Source organism: Grus americana, chromosome 7, assembly GCF_028858705.1.
Source record: "Grus americana isolate bGruAme1 chromosome 7, bGruAme1.mat, whole genome shotgun sequence".
Taxonomy (NCBI): domain Eukaryota; kingdom Metazoa; phylum Chordata; class Aves; order Gruiformes; family Gruidae; genus Grus; species Grus americana.
In genome coordinates, this window is record NC_072858.1 from 38,039,658 (window position 1) to 38,055,736 (window position 16,079).

Consider the following 16,079-nt stretch of genomic DNA (forward strand, 5'->3'; position numbering starts at 1 on the left):
TGCTCATGGTGCATTTCTCCAAAGCCTTTTCTGGAGTTCAGATACCAAACAGGAACAAAAACTGGTTTTCAAATTAACATCTCAGCTTCAGACCACATACTAATTTTGCTAAGCCAGCAAAGGATGAGTAGACAAGCGTACAGGAGTTCAGCTGAGCCCGCGGCAGATCTGCCACCAGCTCTTTTCTGCTCCTACTTGTCCACTGGTAACACTAACAATGCTAAGAGAAGGATCCAGAGATGATCTGCATGGGCAGTCGAGCATGAGGCTGACGAAGGACCACTGTGCTCACAGGCTCGTTACCCAAATCGACACATAAAACAAGGGAAGCCGTTAAAAATCACCTACGTGATTTACCTGAATCTCTGTAGTACGGTATTTCCTCGTGCCACTTCTCACGCTCTTCTGATTTGCACGGGTCAAGGTAAATACTTGAGGGATGTCCCTTCTTTTAACTACCATGGGTTTTTTAAGTGGCCGAGTTCATTAGAGAGCTCCCTGGAAAAGGAGCAACACAAACCCACTAGATGCTTGTGAGAAAAGCCATTTAACCGTGAACAAAAACATCAAATGTGAAGCAAGGAGAGAAGGTGGGAGATGATGTCAAAAGAGATAAAAGCAGAAGGGGAGAGAGGCCACGTTACGTAACGCTGAGGACAGAAATAGGCCTGTATTGCCTAAATCGATGAGAACTATGAACAGAAAAATCAGGTACTCAGGAAAAAAATAAGTCTGGCAGAACAGAACAGTTACTGTTGCATAGGTCAATTTTTCAGTATCAATAATGCTAAGCACAGCACGGTACTGTGCTCAAGGGTGCTGTCAGGAATTCACTAACGATGCATTTAGGATGTTCATTAACTTACCAAGACACAAATATCTCCTACTGTCCCCAGTTAGTAACTTGTTAGAAAGGTAACTAACATTCACCAGGAAGATGCAAAATTGACTGAAATCGCCAAAAACTAAATTAATACTGAAGTGTTGCAGGACGAAAAGAAGAACAAGTACCATGAAACTGAAAATTCCTTCTTAAGTGGGGACCCATGGAGGGAGCACAGGACTCCAGCAGAATCAGAGATAACACTTCACTGCCCGCTAACTGCCCATCCCTTGAGCGAACGTGGCAGTGGGAAACTGGAGCAGGATGGTAAACAAGGAGAGAATAATCTCTGTTTCTCTTCCCTTTGTGTTTCAGCTTATGTTTCTTAACCTTAAAAAGAATTTCATTCATTTTCAATTTGTAGAGGCACTGAGGAAACGACACTTTCAGGTCCAAGAAGAACATTTTCTTCAATCAGCCTATTCCCCCTGCAAACGCACAGCCGCACCACCCACTTTAATGACCAGTTCAATGAAGTCAGTGAACTGGACAATTACCTTCATAAAAAAAAATTAGTCCTTGGGTCAGTTTCTTACTTAGATTTGTAAAACTCCAAATAAAAAAGCAAATAAAGTTTGCAGCAACTGACTTAGCAGCAGCTTAACAAAATGCTGTTCATTAGCTGGATCACACACACATTCATATATCAGAAGTGACGGTGAACTCTGAATACTGTCATCTTAACAGGTTATGCTTGGGGGGGATTTTCTTGCACACAAAATCCTAATTTCTGATGCAAATAAAAGATGCTCAAGCCAGGTCAAACCCTTGAGCCTGCTCCAGAGAAGGGCACCATTTTTGAGTCAGCTCCACTTGGGAGCTGAGACACAGACGAAGGAGTCCCCCGTTGCTATTCTTGTACCTGCTTTAGTCCAAAGAACCAAATGTTGAAGCTTCATGCTTAAATTCCAGTTAGGTGACTAGGAGGAGGGAGATCAGGAGCTGCTTAACTCCTAGTAATGCAAAGAAGGAGACCTTCAATTCAGTTGAAGGTTAAGAGTCTCAGAATACATGGACATTTCTTATAGTGCACGTTAACCCAGGAGTGAACAACAGAGGTCACATAACAGAGACCACCTATTTAACAGGATTCACACAAGGCTTGAACACTTACACAGCCGAAATACTCGGAATAGTGAAGCAAACTAGAAGGTGGGGACAAAAGCAGAGATGAAGAGTTTTGGGATGGTTACAAACCCTGGTCCTTCAGGGAGCTTCAGTGAGCTTGCTCACTAGGAACAAGACAAATCTTCCTTGGCAAGGTAGTGACAGAATGCTCACAACCTCTTTTGTCTTTTCCTGTAGGATCTCATGATCATCTCCACCGGCAGCGCCAAGGCGTTGGCACGGCAAGCACCACGTGGAGGGACACGCATCCAGGACCTGCCGGCTGCTGTAGTAATTCCCTCCAAACCCCTCCTGTCCTCTTGCTCTTTCCTCCAGAAACCACATCATGCAGCGCTGTCCACACTGCACTGCCCTCTCCACCACATGTAAAAAATTAATCCAAACCTCGAGCTTCAGAATATCGTGCTGCAGTTTGCGCTGGAAGTCGAGGAAGTGGGAGATGGTCAGCTTCCCCTTCAGATCCGCCCCAAAGAAGTACGTTGTCAGCGCAGAGTTGAAGCCAGTTTTCAGGGTGTTCCCCGTCGTAGACCGGTCTCTGTGGCGCATGCCCATGCTGGTTTGGGAGCGAATGATGCTCTGGACCTAAAAATAAGAGGGAGGATATTAATACCAAAACCACCACTGGGACTTATGCTAACCAAGTAACTGTAGAAGAACTCCAGGCTCAGCCTTCTTCCTGAAATAATTCTCAAAAGACATGACAGTTTTAAGAAACAATTCACCCAGTTTGCAGATGAGCATTTTAGCACTGATCCTACGCCTGGTCAGCAGAGAGCAGCTTGTTCCCAGCAAAATCACAGGAGGAGGGAAAGCCAAGGCAACCGCCAGGGAAGAAAACTTGGGCACAAACCCAGGGGTTTTCTACCCAAGGGCACCCCCTCCTTGCTGCCTGCTGCTCTCGGAAGCTCCTCCATCCCTGGGGCTATGGGGCAAGCTGAGCTGCAGGCAGAGGCTGACCCAGCCAGAGCAAAGGGCTCTCCAAAAGTTCCGCAGGCTGCATCAGCCCAAATACAACCCCAGCGGCAACGCCAGCAGAATAACAAGCGATGCAGAAGTAGCTGAGTTACCAGCAGAGCGGGATATTTGCACAGAGACAGCCAAGTGTGAAAGCACACATTATAACAGCAATACCTCAAGGTTTTTAACAAACAAACCAGGCAGGCAAACAGCATCCTCCTCCTTCCTTGAGCTCTCAGCAGCACCCTGTACCTTCTCGGAAGCACCGCTCGAGTGGATGCTACGGGAGGATTCATATTAAGGACAACAAGCATGAGAAAGGAAGGGAAAAAAAGCCACACAACATGCTGCCCAGCACTCAGCCTTGAGACCACAGGCTTCCCGAAGCTCCAGCAAACACCGCTGCTTTGCCTTCAGTCTCTTCCTCCTGCCGACAAAAGTTGGAAGGGAGGAAGGCAAACAGCTGCCAAGAGCTCCAGCTGTCAAAAGGACGCCAGAACCTCGTTATCGTGGGATACAGCGTGTTCAATTTTTTTCCTAACAAGAGAGCAAGCGCTGGAACAACCGCAAAGGGGATGCTCCAGAGGAGAACGCTGCGTATCACTGCCGGGCTCACCTTGCTCGAAAGGCTGCCTCCGAGCCACAGACTAGTAGCTATTTTTTCACTACAGAAAAAAACAAGTCAAGTCAGAGGGGAAAAAAACCAACCCAAAAACCTACATAAAAAAGGTTTTGGGTTTTTTTCTTTGAAATATGCACTGTGACGTGAGGAAGGATTTTTGCACTGTAAATAGCAACTCCTTATTTTGCTTTGTGCTCCATTTTAATTGCGAGCTCTGCATGCACATTTTGGAGACAAATATTTATAAACTGTCTGAAGCAATGCAGTTTACAACCGGCTTGGAAAATTGCCCCATTTTCTGCAGAAGCAAATGTTTACCACACTGCAGACTGCTCGATAGAGCATCTTTTCCCGGGTGTTATTTATACAGCATCCTACACCCTCTCCTTTTCTCTCCTCATCTATATCAAGTGTCCAACAGTTTGAAAATCCATCTGTGGGCACTGGAGCCAAAATAATTTTGGCTGGTCCTTGTTTTGGATAGTCCTAATACGCAGAAACGCAGGCAACCACTCCAAGAAGTTGCTCTCCAGCCCAGCCAGCGCTGTCCTCCCCCACAGCTCATCGATCGTACGAGGATGTGAAGCACAGAGATGCTTCATCATCTTTTGTACATATTTCAGCCTAAGCGTTTATGATCTGTTTCATCTTTTGCACCAGACAAGGGGGAAAAAAAAAAAAGAAAAAAATTCATTGAAAATAGTTAATGGTTGGAAGAGAAATCACGAGTAACACTGCCTGTGAGTTTACTACTTTTCATCCAACTTTTTAATTAAAAATAGAAGAGTAAACTAACAATTTACATGCTGAAGGATGAGAAGTTGAGGATGATACTGATGCAGGCACCAAACTATTCAGCACTATGCGCTAAGCATGTGCATCAACTGGAAAAAAAAAAATCTGAGGCTCTTCAGTGAGGCCTGAAGAAATTCAATATTTTCTTATTAGGTAGTTAAAGCCTCCGACCTATTCGCATATTAGCTAAATTACTGGAAGTAATTTTCTTTCTTGATGAATACTCTTAAGGTTTTTCAGACATTAATGAGAAGAGGAACCTGCTGTTGGCTGTCTCCAAAGACGACGTGTGAAAGAGGAGTATGAAATTCATTCCCATGTGCTCACAGCCAGCAGAGATAGAACGATGCTTCTGTGATGACCTTTTTCTTTTCCTTCTTTTTCTACCCATTCTCCGCAAAATGATGTTGCTCTTCTAAACTGATGCCACCTCTAGCAGCATAATCCTCTGCGGCAGGGCCAGTTCCAGCTGCCCCTACCAGATAAGATATTTACGGGACAGACCTGCAAACCCTGCCATCCTTCATGCTCTAAGGCATTTCCATAATGACTGAAAAAGGGTATTTATCATAGAAATTGTGTGTGTTATATATGTGTACAGTGTTATGTATGTGCCTCCCACTGAAGCTCTGTGTTTGCTTCAATCCTGTTTGCAAAATGCAGCAAATCCGTACCAGCGATACCTGCGAAACTGTTATAAGCTGCTTCTCGCTTTCCAAAACAGCTCCTTCATCCTCTGACTCGAAAGCTCTGGAAGATCAGTCTTCACCAAGGTATTCTGATGCTAACCAGGAATTTTATTCCTTTATATAGAGGCAGCGACACACGTAACAAACTTAACAAAAATACGTCCCTCTTCCTAAGGATTTTTATATGACTTAACACACGTATAACTTCCCTTTGCCTACCAGATGATTTGAAATCATTTAATTTGATTTTGTATTTTCATCTTCATAGCGCTTCTGAAATATTCATCCTCAAGAAACATACTTTCTTACTTTACCTGTCTAATAAAAAAGCCAAACACGACACTTGCTTTAGTACCTTGGCGTCATTCCATTTTTAGTAGGCGGTGAACCATTCTCCATTTTTCCTAAATTCATTTATCCCTGTAATTGAATTCACTCTAGAACATTAGTAACTACTGTAAAACACCTTTTGAATTGTTAAAGATTATCATATGGCTGCAGCGGAGTGCTATATTCATGCACTATGCAAATGGAAGGAAGAGCAGTATTTTTCACTTGGAAAACAAGAAACTCAGAATTTTTCAAGGCTAAATCAGTAGTTTGTAGGGAGGCAGTGCCAAACAGCACAATAACCTGGAGGAAGCTGCGTTATTCAAATTTGCACTCTAAGGAAAATGAACAAACTCCTGGGTTTACATTACAAGCTGTCAGGTGAAGGGATATCATATTGGAGATAAGCATACTCCATTCTCCTCATAGTCCCAAGTTTGCATCTAAAAACGTACAGTTAACCAAATATATTACCCAGCTCTGGGGCACACTCATAATAATTTAGTACCTGCGGCTATGATGTCATTAAGAAGGACGACAGCAAAAGATTAGAAATGGGGGAGGGAATTAATTTAACAGATCTGCTTTGCCACTAGTTCTTCCCATTTATAGCCAGTGCCCCAAGCATGACCTCTTACAGACTCTTCTGAAGTTAACTAATCACTCCATCAGCCGATAAGTAAAAATTTCTAGCTAGATTATTCAGGCTTGCTTTGTCCTTGGATATCAGCACACAGCTTTTCACCATCTCCGAACACATATGTCCTCCGGCATAAAAAAACCCAAACCAACAAAAACACCCCCACAAGGGCAGGTTATTTTTTTTTTTTGACCACAGAGTCTCGCTTCCTTTGCCCAGAAGCAGCAGCTTCTGCTCGCCCATCAAACGTAAAGCCCCAAGGGATGTGGGGTGACAGAAGAAATGCCAGCAGCCACATGAATATGAGGTAGCTTAGCTGTGTTATCTCCTCTCCCTTGTTCTTTGATAACAGAGGTGGTGACTCCTCATCCAACAGTGACTTCAGGATGTTCATGAGTTTCCAAAGCTGTTTTCTACAGAGGCAAGAAAACCAAATGCTTCTGCCTGGGGAGGTGAGATCTCTTTCCCACTGACAGTTTGAGTCTTCAATCTTTCCTCACTCTAACACAGTCACAAAACACAGCTTATAGGAGGACCTCACCAGTACCAGATGTGCAGACTAAGCTCATGAAAAACCTGCATTAAACTCCCTGCTGCTGAAACCTTGTAAGAAGTAGGGGAAAGAAACTAATGAAAATACACTCTCCACAAACACGTTTTTACATTACATTGAAATAAACAGCTAAATTCTCCTTTGAAGCAGACTTGACTTGGTTGTTCTCCGAAGACAAGCAAAATTAAAGAATGCAATAAAAGCTGTGGAAGAAAATAGGATCAAAATTCTATGACACCAGTACAGTGAAAACAAATTCTTTATCTACTTTGGAGGTGACATCTTGTAAAGAAACCATGGAGACAAAGTCACAGGAAATCTGAGTTTATACTTACAGTTGTCCTGGTTAAATGAAAAATGTTTTGAAATACCCAAAAAATAATTAAAAGAAAAAGCAGGCAGTGAGGGAACACAGTAGAGAAGAAAAAGTCACAAACCAGCAGTAACCAGAAATATAAATCACAATAACATAGTAGAGGAGCACTGCACTTATGACTAAGATGCTGTTGCATTAAGAAGTCAACCTGTTGTTCAACTTACCTGCTCAAACTCTTCCATGTCCACCTCGCCGTCACCATTCAGATCAAACATCTTAAAGGCGATTTCGAAATTCCTCTGGGGAGCTACATAAAAAAATAAAACACACAATAAAAAAACCAAAGACTGGTTAACAGAGATACAAAAGCTCAATAGAAAAAGGCACAAGTTCAGAGTAACTCTATCCAAAAAGCAATATTTTGAAAATTCTTGCAATTTTAAGAAAATGCAGCTTTTGGGAACCTCTAGCTAGGACCTTCATGGTTCTCCTATTACCAAAGGTCTCAACAAAGAGATTGGGTAGAGGAGATGTTTCTTGAACAAAATTTATTCCATTTACAGATAGAAAAAGCAGGAAAACAAGACACCATCTGATATTTCTAATGACAATCAACAGAAAGCGACCCTGTAGCAGACCTGGACTTTGGGTAATTCTCGTTCAGATTCAGCTCTTGCCTCACTGTGCAAATTTAAATAAATCATTACTGTCTCAGTCCAGTTGTGACACTGAGATAACACACGAGCTGGAGCTCACCAGCTGAGACGCACCCAAGATGGTATGGTACCTCACTTTTTATTGCATTTAGTCTATGTTGTCATGGTTTATTTAACCAGAACTCTGCAAAAGTATCACTTCACAGCCACCCATCACAGCAAAACCACGCTCTTTCCCCTGCATCCCACCAAAGAATTTCAGTACGTTTCCATTTTGGGCTCTGTCACCCATCACCATTTAAAGCTACAACACAGTGCCACAATTTTTTTCCAAATTAAGCTAATATATGGGAATTTATCTTGCTCTGCTACTTACAAATACATACCTCCTACAGGAATTTGGGGGTTTGCTGGGATTTCTAAGGAATCTTCCAGGCTATAACTAGTGCTTAGGCTGTCATCTCAAATTAAATTAAAACTTAGCCCCTTCTTTTGTTCTGAAGATGGCTCTTCCCCACCCAAATGTGGCAGCAGGATACAGATCACTGGTAAGGCTCATCCCCCTTTTAACCTCATCTATTCTAATGAACTTTGAATATTTCTTGCGGATGCTCAGAAAGTAATGAGTTTCTGCAACCAGCGTTCTGCGTTAAGGCATCTCCCAGATGGGGAGAGCAAAGAGGAATCACTCAGAGAAAAAGAAATTAATATGGAATTAACTGAACTGGATTTTGTACATTAGTTACAGCTTCAATTTAGGGCCAGGAGACTTTTACGTTGTGTTTTCCCCTTGCTATAGTAAGTGCTGCAGCACTTTATCACTGAAAGATTCAGCAAACACATTAATGAGATCACTTTTTCTAATCACTTTGTGCCTTAAACAACGTATAACAACATTAAACCCGACGGCAGGAACGGCCTGTCACTAGTCGCTTGATATATACAGCACGCACAGACCTGCCGTTATCATCTCTGGATTTCTAATTTCCTCGTGCCAATTATTCGGGCTTTAAATTCCAAACACCATGTGCATATGCGATGTCTCCTATAGCCGCGGCAATCGCCAGCAGCACGCGGTGGGTTATTTCACATGCAGCCCTGCAGCAGAAGCGATGCCTCCACCCAGCTTCTCTCCTGCCTGCTGGGATGGGGAGATCTTTGCTCACCATCTCTCGTATGGGACCGGTCGTCCCCAACACCAACTTCGTCATCTCTTCAATGATGCTACCTAATTAGAGGTATTTCTACAAAAAGCCTCCTCTGTATCCATCCGTCATTTCCAGTGATCGATTCCCCATTTCTTTGAGACCAGCAATATTAAGCACCTTCCAACTACTCTCCTAACATGCAAATAACATGTCCAATTTTATTCACTTTAGTTGCGTGTACTGCATGAAAGCCTGGATGCAATTTCTCCTTGTGAGCCCCCAAAAATCTACCAAAAGACTTGTTTCCTCTGTGAGGAAGAGAGGACTATGCAAAGCTCTAATCTAGTTACAAGATGCTAGAAAGAGCAATTTACACATCTCATCTTTCTTCCTCCATTTTCCCTGCCAGGGTACAACAATGTATATTCTGAGACTGGAAAATTTGTCACCCCTTATTAAAAATTGGTGTGAGTTTGAGGGGTTTTTTTGCCCCTTTTCTCTAAGGAAAAATAAAATACCACGTCCCACTCACGCAGACAGGCTGCACAGAGAAAGCAAGGTACTTAGTCCTCGCAAAGGCCGTTTCTTTCCTCTCCCTTCTCTAAATACAGTTTTAAGAGCAGTTTATCAAAGCCCCAGGGGAACGTCACTTGCAAAATTAAAACGAACAGTTCAGCATCAAAAATCTGCAGGGTCAGTATTTTCTAACGACAGGAAAGGAAAGTGTCCTTAAATTGGCAAATTTAATTACTTCATTCCTTTAGCTAATAAGCGACACAGCCTGTTTCTTCCTCTGATCTGCATATCTAACTGCAATTACTTGTAACGACACTTAAATCCAACAAACGTGAATCTGAGCCAAGGAAACCAGAGGGCACCGAAGACAATTAGCTCATCCCACTCCGGAAGAAATGTTCATTAAGATGTATGTCTCTGATCTCCGCGCAGCCTGAATTTATTGGTCCCAAGTGAGATGGATGATTTCTTCCTCTCCTCTTGGGTGTGATCTTTCTGACCAGGATTTAGTGGGGAAGAGCCATTCCGATGGCAGCTAACCCCCCCCTTGCCCATCCTCCTCCATTACTCATGGTTACATCAGCCTGTACAACCTCCATTTCTCTTCTTCCTCTTGTACTTACATCTTTCAGAAACTTGCAGACCATAAAAGCAGCAGATACTGGTTTGTCTAGCTAAACTTAGCCTTCCCCCCCCTTTTATTCTGCCCCTCAATTTTACTATTCTCAACTGCAGCTTCTCAAAATTTCCCCACTGCCTCCTTAATTAAGATGCCTCAAAACAAACGCAATATTCCTCCTGCAAAGGTTATCAAAACCATTTAAAGGACTCTCTGCTTTTAATACTGTGCAATGCCCATCTTTACAAGGGAAAACCACTTCTGGATTTCCTCAAGTGCTGAGCTGCATTTTCAGCTGATTTTGTGAGCTTTCTCCTCCCTATCCTTTCTGACATTATTCAGAATCAAGATTTTTTTCATTGCAACTAATTTCCCTTGGGCAACGAGTCAGGAACTGGTCAAAGCAGCCGCAGCTTCTCTTCTAGCTTTATTTCTGGTCTTTAGGTGTTCAGGAGGATACAACAACTTCCTAATGACTCCTCCGAATCATTAACACAAATGAAAACACGGTACTGGAGCCCACACCAGTACCAATTCATGAATTATCTATTCCCTGCTTTGAGAGACGTGCAAATATATCTAGAAAGATCAGGTTGAAATTATTCTGTAGGTCCATAGCTCCACCAGCTCTACACACCAAGATGCTTTTTCAACTCACCTGGGAGCTAGTACAAAGGGCAATTAACATTTTTCTTGTTCAGACCAAATATTTGGGACCAGAAAGGCAGTAAGAAAACCAAAAGCCACAAGCAGTAGCGTTACAAAGATGAGCAACCTCCACCAGACAAGCAGATGCCAAGCGGCAGCACCGACCACATGGAAAAACCCACCCAGATCCATCAGTATAAAGCCCTAGGGAACCTCTGCGGCATTAGATGGGTTGACTAGGCATCTTTAAGCCAATTATGTCATTTTTAACTATTTTGAATTATTCAATGGACCAATTTGCAGCACTCAATTGCTCTTTATTGCCATTTACTCTCACCAGAAGCAATGCATTCTGAAAGAGAATAAATGCTCACTAATGAGAAAGGTCACATTTTATTATTTTTGCGCTCAATTGACCTTCTCTTTCCCCCCACACTCAACGCTCCGCACTTGGAGGTACCTCTCAAATCTTCCCCTCTGACTCCTGTTCCAACTCATGCAGTATGTGGCTACAGTCACAAAAATTGAGTGTCTGTAAAGCATCCACCTCAAGTGGAGATACTGCATTTTAGGAAAACTATTTCAAACACACTTCTGGAAAACAAGCATTGCTCCCTTCAGACATGGTTGAAAATTTCTTTCTCTGAATTTAAACACAAAGCAGCTCAGGACTTCAATATTCATCCTGAAGCCTAATAACTCCCCAAGGAACTCCAGTGTGGGATGAAAGATCAAGAGTTCAGCCGGGGAGTTATTTTAAGAAAAATTAGTCATTAGGAGTTAAATATCCTGTGATTGCTTCTTCCCCATCTATCTCAGAATTAAGAAAAATATATGTGTACAAAGGCCATAGTACCCTGAAGCTGAAAAAACATGTATCTTAATAATCAATCCAAAATGAACGCAGTCCTCCTAAGATAGAGACAGATTTTCATCTAGAGAGATGGCTCTTCAAGCCTTGCAGCATTAGTATTTTCTCTTTTCCTTTTTTCAGGCCATAACATTAAAAAAAAAAAGCTTACCTTACTCCTCCAGCCAAAGATTAATCAAGATTATTTCCCCCCACACACTTAAGTTTCATGAATCAGCATGGTCATTATTCTGTCTGACTCCGCACAGAGGTATTTTAGCTGAGAATTTTTTCCTGTACATGTTCAAATTGGAACACTTCTGTCTGAAGGAAAGAATTGGGGTCATAGATGAGCTCACACTTACAGGACCGCAGCCAACAGCCCAGCACTGGTATCTGGTTTATTGTATGTGACTGCACCGGCAACAGGGAAGAGCTAAATGATGCACTTTCATGTAAGACATCTCCAAATCCTGTAATATTTTTTTGAGAACAGAGTTACAGCCTTATAGGGAAGCAACCATCCACAGAATACAGATGGCTGAGCCCCAGCTGCAATAAATATGGGGAAAACAGGTCTTTTCATACCTGGTAGAAGTACACCTTATTTCTATTACTGCATGGGCTTGGGGTAGGTGTTATTTCCTAACAGCACGAGCCAGATCATGTTGGCTGGACCATCATGTCCGGCTCACAGGTGCAGCTCCGCACGCAGGGAAAGGGGTAGGAAGTGGCTGATAAGGAACCTGCCATCACACAAAGTAAAAATACCACCACTACTAATACTAAGAAAAGCCCTAAACAACCTAGACCAAGAGAAATGAGGTTTTTGTGAACTCCTCACTAAATCTACACTGGAGGTTCACATGCCTGAACCCAGGCATGTGGATCCAAGCCCCACCTGAGCACCGTGTCCCAGGTGACCCCACTTTTAACCTTTCTGCTATTCAATCAATTAAAAAAATAAATCCATTGAAGAAAAAAAATATTGCTGATTCACTTTTCTATTTTGCTTGTTAAAGAGACTGTGTAATTGTGATCCCAAATTTTGTATTTTGGTTTTAATATCAATGACAAATGTGCATCTCAGTTTCAGAGGTTTGAGAGAACGTGAGAGCTCCTCAGCTGGAGTACAAGACGTACCTTTCAACAACTTCTCATCAGCTACCACATGACTCTCAGAGCACTGCTAGAAATCAAGATTCCCTCTTAAATGCCTCTCTGAAATAAGGACCTGGAAACAAGCTGTGGAAATGGCAGCTCCAGACAAAGGCCATTGGAAGCTGGAACCCCTGGAGAAAGAGGACACCCCAAACATCTGCAGGTTCTGGGATAGTGCTATGAGCGATGCAAAATTACTCTATTTCCCAATTCTATAGAAATAAGCATGAGTAAGTTTCTGGAAGTTCTCAATCAAGGTAACAAGCGCTACATGCTGAGTAGACCTTCCTCACTGCAAATTCACTGTCCTCTGTGATACAGGAGGTTGGTGGAGATCCATCAGCCCATCACACCACGGAAACGCAAGGGATCTGCCTGGGAAGATCCCAAACTGCCAATTGTAATAAATCCATCCCATTTCTCTCCTTCAGCACAGCTACCAGCCCATGGCAGAAGCGGGATGCTGAGCCACAGAGCCCTTGGTCTGACATGAAACAACCAGGCTTACGTTCAGAAGTTGGGACATCCCTTGGGAGAGGATCTCTCTGCTGCTCAGACACATCTTGGAAATCCTCCACAGCAGCAACTGGGCTGGCAGAAAGGTATTGAAGAGATTCCTGCATCATATAGTGTGGATGGGATGGAGCTATGTATATGCATGTAGGTAAACAGAGGGTCTTGAAAGTTTAAAGATAAAATTAACATGAACAGAAATATTTCTATAAACTCAAAGCAACCTTGTATCTCCTCTTCTTGTAGGAACAAGCCCTATGGCACTTAGTGGTGAGCAACCGTGCTGCGCATCACTGGTTTTGTACATTCTTTTATCATTATTATTATTCTCTTCCTTCTCTGTCCTATTAAACTGTCTTTATCTTGACCCACGAGTTTTACCTTTTTCAATTCTCTCCCCCACTGGACTGCAGGGGGAGTGGGCGAACGGCTGTGTGGTTCTTTTAGCTGCCGGCTGTGTTAAACCACAACAGCAAGAGGCCTCTTGCAGACCAGCACCCATCAGGGATGGCAGAATGCCGCGCCCTGGAAAGAACCAGCTGGACGTGGGAGAAGGAGCTGTGGGTCTGCTACAAGAGCCCTGGCAAGGGAGTAATTACTTTGGCTGGAGCCAATGCTCTTTAACCCTTCTTCCAGGGGGAGTAAATCCAGACACAGTGACAGGCCAATTACGGAAACAACACCAACTTATTCTTTTAATGCCCAGCTCCCTTCAGTACCTGTTAATCAAGTAAGCATTAGCGTGCCTGGACAAGGGACCATCTTCGCTCCAAAATTGCAATCGTCGATGATGGAAAAGCTCTTTCTCTCCTTCCCTCATCTGTGTTCCAAGTCCAAAAGCAAAAATCTCTTTGGTCAGGCAAGCGATGTCTTCGCTTTCCTATGACATTTGAAGGACACAGGGGAAATCCCACCAGTATTTTGCTCATTCTGTATTTTGCTCATCTTTCTACCACAGGGAGCAGGGCTGAAGCAACCAGAACCATGGGGTATCCTCAAGAACACTCAGCTCTCGTTGCCTTTAATAGAAGGCTGACTTTCTGAAGCAATTAAATGCTATTTTATTATTTGTTTTAACAATACATTTTCATGTGGCAACCGATGAGAACAGACAATGCTAGAGTGAGATATCAGTTGTAAATAAAATATGGTGACACACACCATTTTCTGTGCAATATGCAAACAGGTCTCTGCGAGCAACGTACAGATGAAGCCTCCAGCCCTCTCCTCCTTTCCCTCCCCAGCAGCTGCCACGCAGCCCGCGTTTCAGAGAACACAACTGAAGTGAGCTTCAGGTGAAGCTGCAAAGACAAACTAAATTAAATGCTTTGGGAAAGCACTCTCACAGCTTGGCAGATGGGCAGGAGCCATCTCAGCAGAGTTTCTGGGCACGACCAATCACACAAAGCCCGTTGGGATTCTTGTTTATCATTGATCAGTTTTGAGTTCGATAAGCCAGACCGGACTACGACTGATCTCTTCCCATCACTTCAGCACAGCAGAGGAACATCTCTCCCTCCTGCCTCCCACCCCAGAGCCAATCTCAGACTCCCCTTCTGATTATCCTGCCTTAGTGCTCAATACTCCACCTTCCTTTCTCAATATTTAGTGGCTTTTAGCTATTTGATGTAACCTACAGCTCTCTTGTCCGGATACCTGCTTAATGTTTGGGTTATTTAAACACCACAATGAGAAAACCAATATTGAACTGTCAGGTTTAAGACATGCTTTCCTCATTCTATTTTATTTATTTCCCAGGGAGAAAAAATAATCAGGACCTACTGGATTCCTGCAAGGTTATGTTCACTAGTAGGAGAGTAAACCAGCGTGGCATAACAGTCAGCGTTCTATCTAGCCACAGGGCAAGGTTTGTTTAGGAGTTTTATTTTTATAAAAGCAAGTGCTTTCAAAATGAAACCAAAAGTCGTCTTCTGGGGAATTACCATTTGACAGCAGCTCCAGAGGCATTCCTCCATCTTCAATGTCCATTCAGCAAACTCCCAAAATACCTAAAAATCAGCCTAAAAGTCCTGGAACACTCCCCCCCATCTTCTTCTCCCCCCTCCCTCTTTTTGGAAGCTCCTTCCTTGCCCACTGTTCACATCACTCCTCAAAGCACACACCACTCAATTCTGTCTCCTCTTGTTAGTCTGATTCCCCAGTAACTGCAAACACATTTAAAAGCCCAAGAACAAGAGGAAAAAAACCCCGTCCCTCCCGCACAGCTCTCCAAAATAAGGCTGGCTGCTACTCTAACACAACATGGTCCCTTTTATTCTCACGACAAAGAAATTAAAGCAAAGCAAGAACAAATTTCTCTTGCTGCCGCCTGTGGAAGCACATGAAATTAATTTTGTGCCCTGCGTACTTAATTAGGGGGTCACTCACCACCAGCACAGACAGAAAGCTAAGGGCATGAGTGTTTTCTAAACCACATTCAGTAATGCGATACGACAGGTTTGTGAGTTCGTCGTCATCTGCAGAGACTCAGATTAAAAGCCCTTGCTACACAAGTGAAAATACCTCAGATAATTTCGGCACAGGCTAGGCTAACATAATAGAAAGGAACGGCAAAAGTCTTAAGAGTCAGCTCTGAGGCTCAGTTCAAACAAAAAAGCAGATTGAAATTGTAAAACAAATTCCCTGGATTGAACTAGCTTTATCTCTCAGTGTTTGTTTTCACAACACGAAGGTCACGTCACCCATCATGTCCCTTTGACAAGAAACAAGGCCTTGAACATTGCTTCTCCCTGGTAATAGGTCCTCCGAAGTGCCACGTTCAGTAAATGAAGAGCTGCCTCTTTCATTTGTCCCTGTTACAGCATGCAAGAACACGGGAAAAAAAAGAAGCATCTGTTGCTTTTACAAAACATCCAGCTTTTTACAAAATTACCCAGCTGACTCCCTGAACAGCACAGAGCAGGTAGCAATGGGAGTCTAGAGTAAATCGGGAAGTGTCCATCTTCCTCATTCCTGTAATCAGGTCATCATGAAACAGATACAAGATTAGGTGGCCAAGTTTTCTCTTTTTCTTTTTTTTAAAGCCTGAAATTGA

The 16,079-nt window shown here is 43.0% G+C and overlaps 1 protein-coding gene across 3 annotated transcripts in view; it reads right to left on the bottom strand.

Moving 5' to 3' along the window:
* Positions 1-16,079, bottom strand: part of MICU1 (mitochondrial calcium uptake 1) — a 103,999-nt gene that overhangs the window by 30,633 nt on the left and 57,287 nt on the right. For all 3 annotated transcript variants that reach the window (XM_054831250.1, XM_054831252.1, XM_054831253.1), the window contains 2 exons: positions 7,138-7,220; positions 2,396-2,593 (listed from right to left, as the gene is read on the bottom strand). In XM_054831250.1, the coding sequence (XP_054687225.1) occupies positions 2,396-2,593; positions 7,138-7,220 (281 nt within the window). The remainder of the gene's footprint in view (positions 1-2,395; positions 2,594-7,137; positions 7,221-16,079) is intronic.